This window comes from Suricata suricatta, chromosome 4 (assembly GCF_006229205.1).
Source record: "Suricata suricatta isolate VVHF042 chromosome 4, meerkat_22Aug2017_6uvM2_HiC, whole genome shotgun sequence".
Lineage (NCBI taxonomy): Eukaryota > Metazoa > Chordata > Mammalia > Carnivora > Herpestidae > Suricata > Suricata suricatta.
The window spans coordinates 109,494,649-109,514,569 of record NC_043703.1 but is presented as its reverse complement, the minus strand read 5'-3'; the positions used below and the strand labels follow the sequence as shown (position 1 = coordinate 109,514,569).

At 47.4% G+C, this 19,921-nt stretch overlaps 1 protein-coding gene and 1 long non-coding RNA gene across 3 annotated transcripts in view; one reads left to right on the top strand and one right to left on the bottom strand.

Moving 5' to 3' along the window:
* Positions 1 to 3,640, top strand: part of SPRED2 (sprouty related EVH1 domain containing 2) — a 110,917-nt gene extending 107,277 nt beyond the window's left edge. For both annotated transcript variants that reach the window (XM_029937488.1, XM_029937489.1), the window contains exon 6: positions 354 to 3,640. In XM_029937488.1, the coding sequence (XP_029793348.1) occupies positions 354 to 1,019 (666 nt within the window). In that variant the 3' untranslated portion in view covers positions 1,020 to 3,640. The remainder of the gene's footprint in view (positions 1 to 353) is intronic.
* Positions 3,641 to 3,933: 293 nt separating this feature from the next.
* LOC115289893 lies at positions 3,934 to 11,253 on the bottom strand. The gene is made up of 3 exons (XR_003907857.1): positions 11,098 to 11,253; positions 10,626 to 10,730; positions 3,934 to 4,109 (listed from the first exon to the last, which is right to left on the bottom strand). It is a non-coding gene; the product is annotated as an uncharacterized LOC115289893 (long non-coding RNA).
* Between the last annotated feature and the right edge of the window lie 8,668 nt (positions 11,254 to 19,921).

Here is a 19,921-nt window from a genome sequence, read left to right as displayed (position 1 = left end):
GGCACCTTAGAGTAGGAGGGAACTCAAGGGAGGGGAGCAGTGTCCTGGGGAGGCCTCCCTCTCAAGTTCTGCTTCCTGATCTAGGCGGGTCCAGCCGCTGAAAATTCAAAGTGCATTTTTTTTTTTTTTTTTTTTGCAGTACACATACTTTCCCCATATGGTAGTACTTCCACAAATGGGAAAAAAGATTTCCCGACCCAGGGGTAGATCGAGAACCACAATTTGAAACACACCTTCAACCCAGGGGGTGTTTGGTGGCTATAGGAGGGGTCAGGGCGAAAGGTACGCGGTGGAGGGTTTTCTCCTCCCCCTTCCGGTGCCGCTACAAATCCTGTCTCCTCTTCCCCGGGCAGCCGATGCCAAGGCCTTACCGCCAGGTGAGCTTCCCGGACGACGACGAGGAGATCGTGCGCATCAACCCCAGGGAGAAGATCTGGCTGACGGGCTACGAGGACTACCGGCACGCGCCGGTGCGGGGCAAGGCCCCCGACGCCTCGGAGGACGCCGACTCCTACGTGCGCTTCGCCAAGGGCGAGGTCCCCAAGCACGACTACAACTACCCGTACGTGGACTCCTCAGACTTTGGCCTCGGCGAGGACCCCAAAGGGCGCGGGGGTGGCGTGATCAAGACCCAGCCGTCCCGCGGCAAGTCCCGGCGGCGGAAGGAGGACGGTGAGCGCTCCCGGTGCGAGTACTGCAGGGACATGTTCAACCACGAGGACAACCGGAGGGGCCACTGTCAGGACGCGCCCGACTCCGTGAGAACTTGCATCCGCCGGGTGAGCTGTATGTGGTGTGCGGACAGCATGCTCTATCACTGTATGTCGGACCCCGAGGGAGACTATACAGACCCGTGCTCGTGCGATACTAGCGACGAGAAGTTTTGCCTCCGGTGGATGGCTCTTATTGCCTTGTCTTTCCTGGCCCCCTGTATGTGCTGTTACCTGCCCCTTCGGGCCTGCTACCACTGCGGGGTGATGTGCAGGTGCTGCGGGGGGAAGCACAAAGCGGCCGTGTGACTCAGTTTCTCTCCCTCCTTTCCTCCTCCCACAGCCACAGGGGAACTTGTGGTCTCTGACATACTCTCACCGTCTTTCCGGCTCCCTGGTACCTTGAGGCGCTATTCCAGCCTGGGGAGCCCGCCTGGTGAACTCTGCACTTTCCCCTTTCCCCCCACGATCTCCCCACCAGCCACCCACTCTGCATCAATCACACACCCATACACGAACGCACACGGTGTTCTAGGGAATGGAACCTCCGCACAGACACTCGTGTTATTAACGATCTGTAATCAAGCTAACTGTCTTATACATGCGTTGATTTCATGTCTTTCCTACCCACCTCTTCTAGTGCAAAGGCACCTGCAGTCAGAACTGCTGATCTGGGGTGGGTGTTGTAGTTGGTTTCTCCAAGACCATCTTCCTCTCCCATTGTCTTGCCAGTTGCTAAGGAGCAGCAGGTTCCTGCGGAGAGGTAATGTCAGAACGATGAAACCCTCCTCCAAGTATTGTAACCTGCAGTCAGATTCCGTACAGGAGGTGAGCTAGTTAACAGACTTCTACCCCAAACCGAGATCGCTTTAACTTTCGTAAACCCAAATTTCCCAAGTAGGCGGCAGTTTATGTTCAGAGCCCGTCATCATTTTCTGTGCCCTCCACCCAAAACCCTGTCAATTATTTACTGATGCAAAACTTTCACCCATAAAATGACTGAGAATTTAGCCTTAACTTCAGATTAACTTGTGTGAATCAGGAAAATTCCATAAACTGCATTGCATCCTCTTGGACCAGGGCTAGAAAAGGGGGGTTTCAGGTTTGTCTGAGCTTCCCCAGTTACCCCTAAAGTAGAACTTTTTAAAACTGTGTCACCACCACTTCTAAAAATTTAGCAATATTAGAAGAAAACACTAATGAGGTTTCGCTTGTTGTTTTACAAACGAAATAGTCTATTCACACACAAACCAGTGTTCTCCAAAGAGTTCCAGTTGAGAAACGCTAAGGTTGTGGTAAAGAAAATTAAAAGGAGCGTCCTCCCACGCCCCACTGGCTATTTTCTATTAACGGGGAAATTTTAAATGTCATAAATTTCAGGAGTGGTGGGTTGCATTTTGTTTGTGGGTTTCTGTTCTTGTTTTCATCCTGGACTGAATTTCACATCACCAAATTCTTTGTTTATACTTGGGGGAAAAAACAAGGCCATATGTAAAAACCCTTCCAATGCCTAAGTGTCTTTCTCCTGCATCTCCAAAGCCAGACTTGCCCATTTGGGTGCAGTGATGGTTAGGTCAGCAGTCTGGGTCTACCTGTCGCCTTGCCATGTAGGAGGCTTCTAATTAGCTGGAAAAGAGTATTTTTCTAATCTATTGCAAGGAGTAGCCAAATCTTGTCGCAGAAAGAAAAGTGAAGAGTGAGTGGTACCTAGCATAGTACAATCAGAACGTCATGGAGACCGGAGGGGACAGGCTTGACAAAGCTGGCCATTCTTCCCACCATGATCTTCCTTTGATAGTTGCCAGCTAAGGGCACAGCCTGCCCTCTATCTCCGCGCCCCCCATCCCTTCTCTGTTGCACACAGGACATCAGTCTTCAAGGAAAGGGACTTTTCTCCAGTCTGCCAATCATATTGGGACAGTACAAGCCATGCTTACCTTCCTGGAATGTTTTCGGCTCATCTGAGCACACTTCTTTAGTCAGACCGTCGGTGTAAATACCCAGTGTGCTTACGAGTTAGTTGGTAGACGTTTTCATTTGTTGGAGCGACTGGTGTGGCCTTTCAGTTTGGAAAAGTTGCAGAGAGCTGTCAGTCTGGTGATGGAAGAAAATAGAACTGCTTCCCAGCCTGGGGAACATCTAGAAAACCTTCAGCCAGCCTCCGGATGCTGTCGGGAGGCCATTGTCCCCCCACCCCCCAACCCTGAGGTATTTCCTCAGGCCCTTTCTCAAGGTCTCCTCTCTACAAAGCACAACACTAATATATGTTTGGTTAGACCTCAGTTCAAGGGCCCCTATTTATTTCAGTAAGAATACACACATCCCCCCGCTTTTTGTTTGTATTCTCTATTTAGTTGTTCCTTGTTTCTATCTTCCTTTACCCCTTGTCCTTTTCCACCCTTTTGAAGAGTTATGCTAGTGAGTCTTACTTTGCATATACGTTTTGGTTTGTGAAGGCAGCGGTTAAGGGCACAAGGACAGCCATGGGGACATATATGTAAATACGACTCTCTAATTGCACACTGCAGTTGAACAGTGTGTAGTATTTTCCCAGTCAGCTTTGCCATACTGACATCAATCATTTGAGAGAAATTATTCAGATTTTATTTTTGTATCTGTGGTAACAAAACATTAACCAAAAGATTTGTTTGGAAGCTTCCTCTGACCACCCTCCACCCCAAGCTATTTGCTCACATTAACAAATTAAAGTGCCTGAAGCATAATTCATTCTTTACCTGTATACTAAAAAAAAACACCCTGTTGTATTGATTTTTTTATAATAAGCCTTTTTACCTCTGTGTAAAAAATATATATACAAGTGTATGATGTACATTTTAGTCCTTAACTTTTTTTTATGGTTTCTAATATGTATGACCAATGTAGCCATTGCTTTAAGATGTACTGTGTAAATATAAACACATCCTACCAGACCGCCGCCTGGGTGTTTGTCTGCCAGGAGCGCGGGAGGGGTGGCAGAGCGTTGGCACAGAGAGCCCTCGCCCAGGGGCCGGGACGGGGTTTCCTCTGGAGGAGGACGCGTGGACACGGCTCTGTTCCCGGCCGTGGCTATGTCATGGTCCCCAGGGGAGGCCGCAGCTTCTCGGGCTTGGATGCCTCAAGTGAAAGGAATGCTGTGTGTCACAGCCCCCCGAGCACCCCTCCTCCCGGGCCGGGCCCCCCCCTAGGCGTGCTCCTCAGAGGGAACACCTGTGCTTCTGCTGAACCTCGGGTGGGTAGGTGTGGAGTCTGGGAGACAGACAAGACAGTTTCTCACCAGAAACGGTTGTTAAAACGCCAAGACCCCCGGTCTCCTCGGAGTGGTTCTGTTGCAGTGACCCTTGGCCCACTTTCCCATCCAAATGGGCTCTTTGGATGCTCCAACGTTACAGCGGCGAGGCCCTGTAGGAAATAAAGTGTGGGGTCTTTTCAGGGTCACAGAGGAAAGTCTCAGCTCCTCTCTGGAGAACCGAGTAGGGGCCTTCAAAAGACAGGTCGAGGGGCCCTCTGTCTTAGTTTTAACTCTTCCTGGCCACCGGCGAAGGTGAAAAACAGGAGGTGGTGGAAATTGGAAAGCAAGAGGAGAGAAACAATCTGTAAAGATTAGTTATTAAGAGATCAATAGAGAGCGTGAGAGCTGTTTAGAGTACAAGAGGCATAGAAACTACAGATTATTAGAGTGGGGTGAAGAGCCAGCATGGAGGACGTAAGAACAGCCAGTGTAAGTTTGATGATAAAGATCTGATAGGGTTGCTCTGAAATAGAACTCAGAAAAGTTACTCTCTGCAAGACCATATTTACTTGTTGTGACACTCTTGAATAAATTGTTCTGATTTTTCTAAAAAGTGAGGAAAAAAACAGAAGTCACTTCCAGAGCCGCAGCAGGGACTGAAATCTTAGCTGACCCTCACGTTGCCCCCCCGCCCCCCATAAGGCACATGCCTCCTATCATTCATGCATTCACAGGTGAGGAACTGAACCATAGAGGGGGTAAGTAACAGTAAGTAACTGTCACAGGACTATGGTCATGTGATACAAGGACTGAACCAGTCCCGGCCTCCCTCTCACACCTCTGCTCACCTCCTTTTTTGGGCTTGAACAAGGGGGCAAGGGCCAAGAGTCCTCCCCGCTCCCTTGGGCCCATCAGACTGCCCCAGGATTAGCTGGTCACTGGCACCCCGTGTGCTCAGCCAGGCGCTGGGCACGGTACATACACTGTCTTCTCTAAACCTCCGCAGAGAAAAGGGATCACCTCCACGTTACAGGTGAGAAAGCAGACATGAACTCCATGAATTCCATCATGATCGTTGGACTGTCTTCCTGCTGTTGTCGGCCAGTTAGCCCTTGGGCAAGTGACTTCACCTTTCTGAGCTTTGGTCCCCTCAGGTATGACAAGTGGAGTAATAGCTGTCCTTGGCACGTCAGGAAGGTCAAATGATGCGCTGCAGGTACAGTGCAGTACAGAGGAGGCGCTTTGAAATGCTAGTCCTTTCCCCGGTTCCTCCTGTATTCTGGAAACCTGTGGAAGCAGAACTGCAGAGGGCCACCTCTTGAAGCACAGGAAGCTGAAGTCACGGTAGCTACTTTCTGAGTGTCTAGACCTACCACCTCTATGTCAAGATCTCTTTTCCTTAATCTCTCTGCAACCTAAATTGGGTTCTGATCCCTTGCAGGCCCTCCCGACTAGGTTAATGGGCCAAGTGATGGCTGCAGAAGCACACAGGGCTGGCGGCGGCGTTCCTCGGGGACCAAAGCCTGCTACTTGCTGGAAAGTCAAAGGCCTCCAAGCAGTTCTGCCGAGAGGGGTGGATCCGGCTCAGTGGATTTGACCAGGATCGGAGCTCGTGGCCGTGCAGAGCGCTGCTATCCTGAACTTCCCAGCCCCCCTCGGTGGCCTTGCCTGCTGCAAGTCCAGGCCCTCCTCCCCTGGGTCCCTGCTCCTCCACCACTGCCGGTTACCACCCTGACGTCCAACAGTAGGCACCCCTCGAGCGAAGCAGGACAAGCAGGATGGCTTTCCCAGTGGAAAATTGTTGGAAAAAGCCTGTTTTAGAGGGACTCCCAGGGCAGTTTGTTATTTAATCCGGCTTGTAAGCAAGCGCTGCCGAGCTGGCCCGGTGAATGAGGGGCCAGAGTTTGCGCAGGCGCGCCAGCTGCTTGCAGGTGTCCTCACGGCAGGCTGGTTGGGCTTTCCGGTTGGGGGGGAGACAGTTAGAAACACCACATTTGGCCTGTTGGACTAGGCCTGAACCAGATGTGTGGGACGTAGGGAGATGGCCCTGCCGACGTCTTTGCACACCAGACCCTAGTGGTGACCGAGTGAATCCGGACCCACCAGTTTCCTCCGTTAAAGCAGCCGCAGGCTAGGGGTCCCCTCAAGGCAAGCTGACCACACAGGACAGCACTGGGTGGAGGTGGGGCTGTGACCAAGCAGGCGGCAGGAGGGAAGCTCCACATTTACTAATGAGGAGTAAAACCAGTGCTGTGATAGCCATGCCTGGTGGGTACCCTTGTCCTCCCTTTTGTGTCTTCTCAGTTCAAAATCTGAAATTGGAGGCAGACGCTCTGATTATAGAAGTATTATACATAGTCATCATTAAAATGTCATATACTACAAAGATCTAAAAAAAGAGAGTGTCCATGTTTTGGCCCTGGTTGACATAACAGGATACACTGAGTGGCTTAAACAAGGGAGATGGAGAACTCCGTTAATGTCTTCTTGGTAGGTATGTACTCATTACCATTTTTCACTGTTGTCTGGCTGTTTTTGGTTCCTTTATTCCTTTTTCTTCTCTTGCTTTCCTCCTTTGTGACTTGATGATTCTCTATCCTTGTATACTTCCGTTCCTTTTTCATTATCTTGTGTGTCTACTGTAGGTTTTTGCTTTGTGGTTACCATGAGGCTTGCCTAGGACAACTTAGAATAACAGTCAATTTTAAGTTGGTAACAACTTGAGTTTGAGTGCACCCTAGAGCTCTATGTTGTTACTTCCTCCACTACACTGGTTTTGGTGCCACATTTTACATCTTTTTATCTTCTGTATCTTTTAACCAATTCTTATAGTTAATGTTAGGCCACAAAACAAGGCTTAATAATACATTTAAGAAGTTTGAAATCCTATCACAATCACATTTTCTAATCACAGTAGTATGAAACTAGAAATCAGTTACAAGAGGGAAACTGGAAAATTTATAGGTAATGTGGAGATTTAAAAACATGCTACCTAATAACCAGAGTCAAAGAAAAAGAAAGAAAGAAAGGAAGGAAGGAAGGAAGAGAGAAATTCACAGAGAATGAATGCATGTATTAGCAAATAACAACTCAAATTAAAAGCCCTACTTTATACCTCAAGGAATTAGAAAAAGAACGCAAAGTTGGTAGAGGAAGGAAATAGCAAAGTTCAGGGTGGAAATGAATGAAAATGAGACTAAAAAGACAATAGGGAAGATGAATGAAACTAAAATCTGGTTCTTTGAGAAAATAAACAAGATTGGTAAATTGTTAGCAAGTCTCACCAAGGAAAAAAAGAGGACTTGAATAGACTCAAATGAAAGAGAAATCACAGCTGACATCATAGAACTACAAAGGGATCTTAAGAGACCAGTATGAGCGATGGTATACCAATAAACTGGACAACCTCAAAGAAATGGATACGTTCCTAGAAACATACAAGCTACCAAGACTGAGTCAAGAACTAGAAAACTTGAACAGATTGAATCATTCATCACAAACTTCCCAGGACCAGAGAATTCTACCAAAATTTAAAGAAGATTCAATACCGATGCTTCTCAAACTCTTCCAGAGAACAGTAGAGGAGGGAACACTTCAAAACTCATTTTATGAAGCTAGCATCACCCTGAGACCAACACTTGAAAAGCACACCACAAGAAAAGAAAATTAGAATCCCATATCCCCAGTGAACACAGATGCAAAAGTTCTCCACAAAATTCAACCAAATTCAGAGAAACACTAGAAAGATCATAAACCATGATCCAGTGGGATTTATTCAGGCGATGCAAGGATGGTTCAACACCTACAAGTCAATCAACGGGACATACCGCATTAACAACATGAAGGATAGAGGTAAGGTCATCTCGAACGATGCAGAAAGAGCACTTGACAAAACTCAACACTTGCAGTAAAAATTCTCAACAAGGTGGGTATAGAGGGAGAGTACCTCAACAAAATACAGGTCGTAACGACAAGTCTACTTCATACTCTGGTGAAAAGCTGACAGTATGGTATTGACATAAAAATACACATAAATCAGTGTAGCAGAATAAGGAACCTGGAAGTAAACAACTTCTATATGGTCAGTTAATTTACAACAAAGGAGACAAGAATATAAATGGTGCTGGGAACACTGGACGGTCACATGCAAAAGAATAAGCTGGACCACTCTTACACCAAACACAAAAACTAACTCAAAATGGGTTGAAGACTTGAATGTGAGACCCGACCTGAAACCATAAAACTGGAAGAAAACTAGGCAGCGAGTCTCCTAACATGCATCTTGGTGATGTTTGGATTCAACACCAAAAGCCAAGGCAGTGCATGCGAAAATAAACAAACGGGACCGCATCAAACTAAAAAGCTGCTGCGCACTGAAGAAAGCCATCACAGACAGAGTGAAGAGGCAACACACTGAGTGGGAGAAAATATTTGTAACTCATATCTGATAAGGGGTTAATATCCAAGATATATAAAGAACTCCTACAATTCAATAGCAAATATAACATATATACATATATATGTGTATATCTGATTAAAAAGTGGGCAGAGACATGTTTTCCAAGGACCTACAAATGGCCAACAGACATCACAAGAAAAGGTACTCAACATCATTCAATATCAGGGCAGTGCAAATTAAAACGACAGTGAGCTCTCACCTCATGCCTGTTACCAAATGATATGCTAGTATCAAAAAGACAAGAAATAACAAGTGTTGGCAAGGAGGTGGAGAAAAGGGAACCTTCATGCACTGCTGGGAAGGTAAGTTTGTGCAGCCACTGTGGCAAACAGTGTGGAGGTTCCTGTTTAAGTTAAAAATGCTACTACCATGTGACCCAGCAATTCCACCTCTGGGTATTTATCTGAAGGAAACAAAAATACTAGTCTGAAAAAATATGCACACCCCCATGTTTATTGCAGCATTACTTACAGTAGCCAAGATATTGGAAACCACATTAGTGTCTACTGAAGGCTGAGTGGGTAAAGAAATGTAGTGTGTGTGTATACACACACACACACACACACACACACACACACACACACACGCATCCATGTTGGGGTATTATTCAGCCATAAAAAAAGAAAAAGGAAATCTTACCAATTATGACAACATGGATAGACTTTAAGGCCATTATGATCAGTAATATAGGTCAGAAAGAGAAGCAGACATCACAAATATCTTATAATCTCACTTACATGTGAAATCTTAAAAAAATAAAGAAAAGGAACACCACAGACACAGATCAGAGGTAGTTGCCAGGAGTGGTGGGGTGGGGTGGTCTAAAGGTACAAAATCCTGTTACATGTTAAGTTCTGGAGATGTAATGTATCACACGGTGATCATCGTCAATAATATATTATATACTTGAAAGTTATTAAGAGAGTAGATATTAACAGTTCTCATCACACATACAAGTTTGTACCTACATGTGCTGATGGAGGTTAACTAGATCACTTTGCCTTATATACATGTATCAAATCAATGTACACCTGAAACTAATACAGTAGTTACAGCTCAATAAAAAATAAAACCGGACACCTGGGTGGCTCAGTCGGTTAAGCGTCCAACTGCGGCTCAGGTCATGATCTCACAGGTAGTGAGTTTGAGCCCCGCATCAGGCTCTGTGCTGACAGCTCAGAGCCTGTAACCTGCTTCAGATTACGCGCTGCCTCCTCTCTCTTGCTGCTCGCGCAGTCTCTCTCTCTCTCTCTCTCTCTCACACACACACACACACACACACACACAAAAATAAGCAAGTATTAAAACATTTTTTAAATAAATAAAGCAGCAACAATGAGAGTAGAACCAGCTTCTGGTTAGATAGACATTAAAACAATCTGCAAAAGGCCTGTGACTCTCTTCTCATTAAAAAATTTTTAACATGGTTATTTTTCATTAATGTTATATTAACATGCAAAGGGGTTGCTATTGTTTTCAAATAACTTTGAATATGTTTAAAATTTCTCCATTTTAATTCCACCTATAGACATATCAAGAGCTACTAAAGCTCTCTGTCATCCTCAGTAACTTTCAAGGGGCTAAAGGGACCCCGAGAACAAGAAGTTTGTGGCTTCTTCTCCTCCTTGGTTAACAGGCTCTTTCTTAGTTCTGCCCTTACTCTCTTCAAATGCAGCTTTGATCTGGCTCTTCTCTTTTTTGGGTACTTTATGCTACCTGACGTTAACCAGCTGTCTTTGTATCTCCTTTCTCAGCTCAGACTATTTCGTCCTTCTAGTTCCTTCTTTAGCCACTTTCAGTGAGGCCATATCTTCTTGCATCTTTCCAGAGACATGGGGCAGCCACTATCTGAGGATCTGTTTCTTGTAGAAGAGCAATGTACAGAGAGATGCACTCTCCCACATCTGGCAGGTAGTCTTCCTCTCTTTCAGGCTCTACCCTCTTTTCATTGGCCCCTTGCTGGTATTCGCACGGAGAGCCCTCTATCCAGGCTCAGCCTTGTCTGTCACACAAGGTCAGTGTGGCGTCCAAAGCCTCCCACTTGGGCACTGGCAGTTTCCTCTGTGGAGCTTAGCCTGCTTAGCTCAGGTGCTCATGTCTGCTGAGCATCACCTGCGCTATCGCTGGACCAGCCGACATTTCTTCTGCTCCACTCTTGGACTCTGGTGAGGCCCGGGAGCCCAGGGTGGTCTGCAGCCCTTTGAGCAGCCACTCCCCGCCCCCTTACCTTGTAGACCAGCTGAGGTTCCTCCAGCGATTAAACATCCGAAGAAACAATGCACACCGTTAGCCCTTCTTTCACTGTGGCGCATGCTGGAAGTCACAGTCATTGCTTTGGAGAGAGGCAGAGAAAGGAGGATGACACAAGGCTGTGCCTGACCGGAAGACCATACCTGCCTGCTGGGCAGGAGAGCATCACTGACAAAGGGGCCGAGTAGAACAAAACTATTTCTCTCCCTTCTGGGGGCTGTCTGTCCTGCTCTGGTTCAGAGGGGCAACACAAATGGTGTGAACTCCAAGAATGTTTTTCTAAATGCATCCCAGTGGACAATGTGGTTGGTGAAAACTCTGCCTGAATTTTGGCTGGCAGCCTCCATACGGTCACAGGGCTGTTGCTAGTTTTCACGTTTGTGTGGGAGTTTGGGGGGACACTGCAAGGGGGTATCAGGTGCGTCTGAGGGGGCTGCTCCCCAACTCACCTGGGAGTCTTTGGAATTAATATTTGCAGCTTAATGCAAAAACCATCTCACGTTCTTCCTTTTTTTGTCCAGCCTGGGTAATAAATACCTCTGTCTCATGCTTTGCCATGCTCCATTAGTAACTATGGTTGCCTTTTGAGTGTCTTCCAGAAAGGCCTTCCCCTGCCAAAGGAGAGAAAACTGATCATGTCTGCCCAGCCCTGAAAGCTGACATTGTAAGCCGTCACAAAACCCCCCTGTGCACTGTGCAGCGAAGGAGAAAGAGTGAGGAAAAGAAACACGGGACCCCAGACTGTGGTCCCTTTCTGAGTCTACCTTCTGGGGCCTGGAAGTCAGGGTGTGGTTCCTGCGTGCTGCTTTTGAATGAATGTCTTTGCATCCTCGCTGGCTCGATGTGACCAGCAGAAGCCCCTTTGAAGATGCCTCACCCCAACAGAGCCCAGCTATTTACATAGTGGCCTTTCATTCTGTGAGCAGAGTGTGTGCCTCTGCAAATATTTTAGGCCTGCCTGCGTGCTTGCGGGCCCCTAAGTGCCATTCACTGGCTTTTAAGTTTGTTTTGTAGGCAGCAAGCCGCCGAGAGGGAGGCCTGACTCAGAGTGCAGGGGGCAGGCTGTCTGCCGCCGCTGCCGCCTCCTACCACGGCGGACCTAGAGGGGAAGGAAGCCGTGGGTTTTACAGCTGGTGTTTTTGGTTTAGAAAAAAAAAAGCGAGAGAAGAATTTCTTTAAAAATATCTCGCACATGTACAACACCACTAAATGTAAGTATCTATGCAGTGTTTGGGGACGAGGGAAATCGCGTGTTTTGTATGATTCATACTTCCTCCTGGTGACAGCAAAGGAGGTTCATACTGAGCCTCTGGTATTTTGGGATTTTGTTCCAAATGCTGTGAGTGCGAAGGCCCAGTCTCCTTGCCGCTTGCTCAGAAGGGGGTCATGGCTGCATTGTTAAGACAGCATGGTGTTTGCTTCCTCTCCTCTTCACCTGACTTTGCACAAAGATCCTCCTTTTCCCATCAAAAGCTGGGTCAGCAGCTTCATGGGTGTAGGGGACCAAAGCTCGGAGAGGGGAGAAAGCCATACTCGCTGGAGTCTGACCTGGGCCTAGAAATATGCAGTGACAGATGTAGATGGGGGTAGGGAGGTCCCACCCAGTGCCGCCTCCCAGCAGGTGCAGAGGGCTCCCTGGAGGTGGGGCAAGCCAGCCACCAGGAACATGCAATCTTTCTAGGATTAGGCTCTTACAAATTACCAAAACATGGAGTGCTGCTTCTAGGCTGACACATACCTTGGCAGGGGTAATGGGGCTTCTGCCCGGAGTTGGGAGTCCCCGGGGTCAGGCTGACCTCCAGGCTGCGTTTGGGCCCGGAGGAGAGGCTGAGTGGTGGGTGTGGTGGCCTCTCAGGGCAGATGCATTCCCGGGGAGCATTGGGGCCACAAGAAGTAGGCTGACCCAGGAACCAAGTGCTCCATTAGGGCAGATGGGGAGAGTCGGGCTGCCGGCTGGCCAGCCCCAGGCTCCCTGCACACCATCCACACATACCCTGTGTGGTGAGAGGGCCTCCTCCTTCCCTCTGGCTCTGTACAGCGCACAAGTGCCTTGTTGAGATTAGACAGCCGCGGCACAAAAGTGGAGCACTGTACCTCTGAAATTCAATGCTCCATTTTTCCAAAGCTCCATTAGACCCAGGTTTGTTGGCATGGAGTGCTGACTCCAAAAATTAACAGTTAACTCTGTGAAGTTCTGTTGCTTGCCTTGGGAGGCAGATTCAAGACTGTGTGTTTATATATATATATATAATCTTATAATGAGTTTACCAAAGTTAAGTCTACATTTGCTGTGTGGAGTTCTCTGCACATCTGTTTTAACTGGCAGGAAGATGATTAAGAAAAATAAAAGTCCTCTGCAGATGAATTAGCAATTGAATAGCACCCAAAAGCTACCACCGATCCTCAAATCTATTATTAACAATTAGCCTCCTCAGGCCAGTGGCTATTGCCCTGCTTAATACAGCCATGTTCACTTGCCCTCCCGGCCTGCGTACTTGGCAGAGACATGTACTGCTCAGGATTATCCACGTGACACCTCCTCCTCCAACCCCCCCACCCCATGCTGCCCAAGCCCTTGCAATTAGGTGTGGCCACGTGCCTAGCTCCAGCCAGTGGGTTATGAGTGGAAGTGACCAAGCGAGGCATTCAAAAGTCAGTGTGTGATCCTCCCATGCTCCACGCTCCCCTCCCAGCCCTGCACCTCGCCCCATGGCAATCATGAGGGCCACCCACTGTGGCGGTAAGCCACAAGATGAAAGTGCATGGGGGTACTGACTCACTACAGGGAGGACGGCTGGCATGGGGAATAGCCTGAGTCAGGGAGTACATGAGGAAGTACAAAATAAATCCTGCTATGAAGCCAGTATACTTTGGGGGTTGTTTGTTACCACCAAGGATGTCCTGACTGATACTAAGACAGCAGCAGTTTCTATACAAAACACTAACCTCCTGAGACAAAAAGCCAGCTTCACCCTAGCAAAGGGAAGGCAATCAGGTGCCAAAAGGGCAGCTCGCACTCTCTCCCCCAGGCCTACTAACGGCTTCAGGGGCTCTCAAGACTTAGGACAAGCTAGAGAAGAGGCAAAGCTCTGTCCATCAGAACTTGTTGAGCCAAGATGGGGCAGTGGAGGGAGCAGAGCAGAGGGACAGAAGCCCTCGCTCCAGCCCCACCCCACCGCCTTCCCCACCATGTTTGCTGTGTGGCCTGGGGCAAGCCACTTCATCTCTCTGGATCTTAGCCCTGCCTCCTTAAGTGAGCTGGGCACATGGGGCCCCACCTGCCTGGGGGTGCAGGCTTAACGCATGACCCTTACAATGCCTGGTGCCCCAAGGGGGCTGTGATGAGACCGGTGGCTGCAGAGAGGAACGCCTGTGGCCACATTCTTGTTCTCATTCAGAAATGCTCATGGGGCACCTGGCAGTGAAATCTGTCACTAGCAAACCTAAGGTTGTACATTTGGGATGTCTAACAGCCAAGAGTCCATGTGGCTCCCTGATTGCCATCCCCAATGCCCGGAGAGAAGTGGGGTATCTGAGCCAATGACTCAGGAGTGACCCAACTGTCCCTGCATATCATCTTGCTCTTGTGATCAAAAGCACAATGTCGCTCACACACATTCGCAGAGCCATTTGTCTGAGGATGCTCATCACAACATTGTTACCGATGGCAAAACATACAGAAAGGCCAAAAACCCAGACAGTCTCAAAAGTCCTAAGTGTCTCTAAGGGGCCGACAAAGAAAACAAGGCACAGACAGGGTAGATAACACGCAGCCATGTGTAAACACATGTGTAGACATACAAACACACACTTATCTGTGTGTGTCATCTATACAACTGGAAGGCAGTATAAGAAGCTGGCAAAGGCAATGCCACTGGACTGGGGCCTGGATCGGTGGGACAGAGTTAACTCATTGTAAACTCTTGAGTACTAACGTTTACTATATATGGACATGTTCTGTTTTCCTGTAAGTTTTTTACCAAAGAAGAAGAAAACACAGGTATTAGAACCCCAAGCCTAGTTTCAAGCCACGCTTCTCTACATCACAACCGTGTGACCTAGGCAAGCCTCAGTTTCTTTATCTGTAAAATGGAGATAATAATAGTGCCTCCCTTGTTGGATTGTTAGGAGGATTAAATGAGATAATGTGTAAGAGGTTAGCACAGGGCTTGCCACCCATTAAGCATTCTTGGCATCCATTCATGGCACCCATTAAACTATTTTTGAGAAAGCCCAAAGCTCCCTGTCCATTTGACCACAGAGCCCAGAACTCTGACACGATCATTAAGACCATTCCTTGAAGAGCAAGTGTTGGTATTGGTTTTAATATTTTATCACCTGGCAGCATCTTGTGGAACCCACTCGTTCGCAGCCTCTTCCTGCGCCCTGCCCAGCCTGCTATTAACAGTCCCCAAAGCCTTCTTAAAAAGTGTGCTTCTCCATATGGTTTCCCAAAACTCCTACTCAACAGACAGGGTTGATATATAGCTGGGTGAACATCCTTTTCTCCTTGAGCTTTTACGGAGGATGTGAGGGCAAAAGCTCTTCTTACCAAATGAGGTAGAAGAGACTCTCGAAGCCATTATGTGTCTGACACCAGTTCCATTACCTGAACTGTGGCCTTTTCAGCTAAGCACTTCCTAAACTTCATTAGTGCTGCAGGACTGCTGCCAGAGTCCAACCCTTTACTCAGAGTGTCGTGCAGAGGAGAGGACAAACCTCCCGCTGTGGCAGGTCACTGCGCCACTCCTGCATCCTGAACAGTGGAGACCCTGGGGCCTCAGGGGCTGGGTGGAGGGCCCGGCTGAGGCTGGGGTGCCACTACGAACCTATCCCAGCCTAAATCCCATCACCCGGAGTTTAAAGTGATCTTTAAAACAAAACTTAGAGGGGGGCCTGGCTGGCTTAGTCTGTAGAGCATACGACTTTTGGTCTCAGGGTTGGGAGTTCAAGCCCCATGTTGGGTGTAGAGCTTACATTTAAAAAGGGGCACCTGGGTGGTTCAGTCGGTTGAGCATCCGACTTTGACTCAGATCATCATCTTGTGTGTGTGAGTTCAAGCCCTATGTTGGGGTCTGTACTAACAGCTCAGAGCCTGGAGCCTGCTTCAGATTCTGTCTCCCCCACCCCCTCTCTCTGCCTCTCCCCTGCTCATGTTCTGTCTCTCAAAAAATAAAACAAAACATTAAAAAAAAAAGTAAAACACACACACATACACACACACACACACTCTCTTACCTAAGGAAATCTGAATAAATTATTCAAAAAAAAGATAAAACTTGGAGCTTCAGGTTGGTGAGTGCATGCATACTTGGGGAGGGCTCCACGCCCCAGCTGCACAGGGACTGAAGCTCCTGTGCTCACGACCCTTCCGGACGTCACCCTTTATACCTCTTCCTTTACCCAGTTATTCATCTGTGCCTTTAAAATATCCCTTGTAATAGAAAAGAAAGAAAAAGAAAGGAAGAAGGTCCAAGAGTGAAGAAGGTCAGAGAAGCTTCTAGTAACTAGGGAGTGAAGCAGTCGGGACCTGCTGAATCCGACAAGTGACATTCTGTTCAACCAGTGATTGCTTCTAGAAAACACTGGCTATGATACAGGACACATATGCTCCAAAGTATAAAGCAAAGAGATGGGGAAACTAAGGCTGGAGAGGTCAACGACAAGAGGCCAAGGACAAAAGGTTAAAGACAAAATCAGTTTTTTCATCTCAGCTAAATGATCCTTACGAGTCCTTTAACCTCCAAAAAGAAAAAAAAAACAACCTGTTTCTGTTCTGTCATAATGAATTCAGCATCTTTCACAAGAAACAAAAGGTGCCTACTGCACACCTCTTCTTTTTGAACAAAATTGAAGTAATTTTTGTGTTATTATATTACACACACACACACACACACACACACACACACACACACACACCCTATAGGATGAGGGTTTTATAATCTACTCTGGCTCTTTCCTCGTAAGGCCAGCAGCTCTAGAGTCCATCCCACTGTGCGGCCCCAGCCCAGCTCTCCTACATAAACACAGCTCACTCGTCTGTCTAAGCAAGGGTGTAAGAGGCTCGAGTGAAGGTTACAGGACCTGCTGCATCCATGCACCAGCCGTCAGTGCCCTGATCACTGAGAGCAGTGAGCTGACAACCAGGAGATTAAACTCTTAAAAACTGTGACCCTGGAACCAGGATCGTGGGAGTGTGGGTTGGTACAAAGGCATGGAACTTCTTGTCTTTGTGATGCCATCGGGTTTCGGTCAAAAGTGTCTCCCCATTATCCCTGACAGAATGGAGACCAGAGGCCCCTCCCCTGTCGCGCACCTGTGAATTACTGGATTTATACAGAACCCTAAAGGAGAGGGAAGACATCCACCCTTGAAATATGACTGAGAGGGAACTCCATGCCACCATGGCCAATGGGAGCTTGAAATTCTAATTAGGGGAACAAAGTAACTGATGTTTTTGTATCAAAAGTTGGGAACTAAAAGTCTTCTCCACTACATGGGCCACCTGGCTGACTCACTGGTAGGGCATGGGACTCTTGCTCTCTGGGTTATAAATTCAAGCCCCATGTTGGGTATAGAGATTACTTGAAACTATTTTAAGAAGTCTCATGAACTACATTTATATCCCTAGTACCTAGCTCAGAACTTGGCGCATGGTAGGTGCTCCATGAGTATATAACATATGCATGACCGATCCAGGGGCCTTTTAAGATCTTCCTTCAGTTGTCAGAAAGCCAATTATGTCTCGTAAGTTCTATTATTTTCCCAGGCAGAGGGTGGGCTCTTACCATTTAGAAAAGCATTCATGCCCATTAGAAACAGAAATTCTCCCCTATACTGCATGTCACTCCCTGCTCAATTCTTCTAGTGACTTCCTGTCTCCTTCTGAACAAAATCCAAAGTTCTTACTGTGACCCTCACACAGTCCTACAAGATCTGGCCCCCCTATCTCTGTGACCTCATCTTCTACCACTCTCCCCTTCCTTTCCTCCCTGAAGCCACACTGGCCTCCTTATTATTCCTCAAACGTCTTCCCACCTCAGGACCTTTACACTTGCTCTTCTCTCCACCTGAAATGCTCTGCCTGGAGAGCTCTTCAGCATTTCATCCTTGCTTATATCAGGTCTCTAAGTGTCACCTCTTCAAAAAAGCCTTCCCAGATTACCTTATGTAAAATTGCATCCCCTTGGGGCACCTGGGTCACTCAGTTCATTAAGCATCCAATCCTTGATTTTGGCTCAGGTCATGATCTCCCAGTTGGTGGATTCTGTGCTGACCGCATGGAGCCTGGGATTCTCTCTTGCCCCCTGCCCCACTTGCTCTCTCTCTCTCTCTCTCAAAAATAAATATTAAACTTTTTTTTAAAGGAACAGTATTCAGATGCACCTTGGTGGCTCAGTCTGCTGAGTGTCCAACTTCAATTCAGGTCATGATCTCGCGGTGCGTGAGTTCGAGCCCCATATAGGGCTCTCTGCTGTCAGCAAAGAGCCCACTTCAGATCCTTTGTCTTCCTCTCTCTCTGCACCTCTCCCAATAACTCTCTCTCAAAACAAAAACTAAATAAAACATTTTAAAAGTTGGGTAGAAAATAACAGTATTCAAAAATAAAATTGCAACGCTTCTTATTTACAACAGCCAAATTATGGAAGCAACTTAAGTGTCCATTGATAAATAAATGGATAGGAAGGAGGAAAAATAAAGAAGATGTGATACACACACACACACACACACACACACACACACACACAAACACACACACTCTGGAATATTCTTCAGCCACAACAACAAAATGTTGCCATTTACAACAACATGGATGGAGCTAAAATGTATAATGCCAAGTGAAATACGTCAGAGGAAGACAAATACCGTGATTTCACTCATATGTGGAATTTAAGAAATAAAATAAGTGAACAGAGGGGAAAAAGGGACAAACCAAAAAACAGACTCTTAACTCTAGAGAACAAACTGGTGGTTACCGGACAGGAGGTGGGTGGGGGATGGGTCAGACAGGTGAAGGTGATGAAGAGTACAGTCGTGATGAGCACTGACTGATGTACAGAAGTGCTGAATCACTGTATCGCACACCTGAAACAAACATAGCAGTATGTTAATTCTCCTGGAATTTAAAAAACAGAACACCCTCAGATTGGATCACAAAAAGTTAAAGTAGTACCCAAATGAAATTCATTAGCCCAACATGTTTTTATTAATAAACAAGAAGCCCTTTTAAGGGAAAAGTTAAATAAGTAAATAAATAAAATAGCATTTCCTGTCAGTCTCTCTGCCCTACACTCTCGGCTTATGCTACTTTATTTCCCCTCAGAGTCCTTAAGTGGCATATAATACAGTTTGTTCCCCTATTAGGGCAATATGAGAAAAGTTCTTATTCACTCCTCCATCCCCAATGCCTTCAACAGGAACTGACACTTGGTAGGAACTCAAGACATATTTGTTGAGTAAATGGGTGAACTTAACACCCATTAGGTATTCTCTGGGAGTAAGATTTGATGGTCACGGATCTCAGAACCGGAACGCTGGAGCCGGAGGCGCCTGAGCACGGACATCTGTGCCCTGAGGGCCCTCCGGAGGGCGCGGCACCTGCGAGGCCTGGGGCTTCACACCGCCGGGTAAGGAAGCTGCCTTGAGGAGGGAGGCCCCCACCCAGGCCTCTGCTGTCTTCTCCGCCATCACTGGGCCCCCACCAGGAGGGAAATCCCACAGACAGTGAGAGCTATTCGGAGAAAATACACTTGGGAGCCCCTGGGTTAAAATCTTTGTCCTCAGGGCCACAGGTAAGCTTCTGTGCATTGGGATTCTCCAAGGCAGGGTGACCGCAGACCCCTTTTCTCAAACTTTTCTTTTAACCCTTTTTCCAGAGAACACTTTGGTGGGATTTGCGTTCCCAGGGATGCATTTTAGGAAATACTGGCTTCAGGGCGCCTGGGTGGCTCAGTCGGGTTAAGCAGTGGACTCCTGCTCAGGTCATGATCTTGTGGTTCCTGGGTTCAGGCCCAGCAACAGGGTCTGTTCCTGTTTCAGATTCTGTCTGTCTGTCCCTCCCCGGCTTGCGCGCACACATGTTCTCTCTTTCTCTCTCAAAATTAAACCGTAAAAAAGAAAAAGAAAACACTGGCTTCGTGCTTTCTTCGTGGATGAAGTGCATTCTGAATAGGTGTGTGGGAAGCGGCAGGGAAGCCCGTGCCTTTGGTTACCTAAACAACCCAGAGAAGGGCCTCTGGTTTCCACAAAGCCCGGCTCACCAGCGCCTTCCAT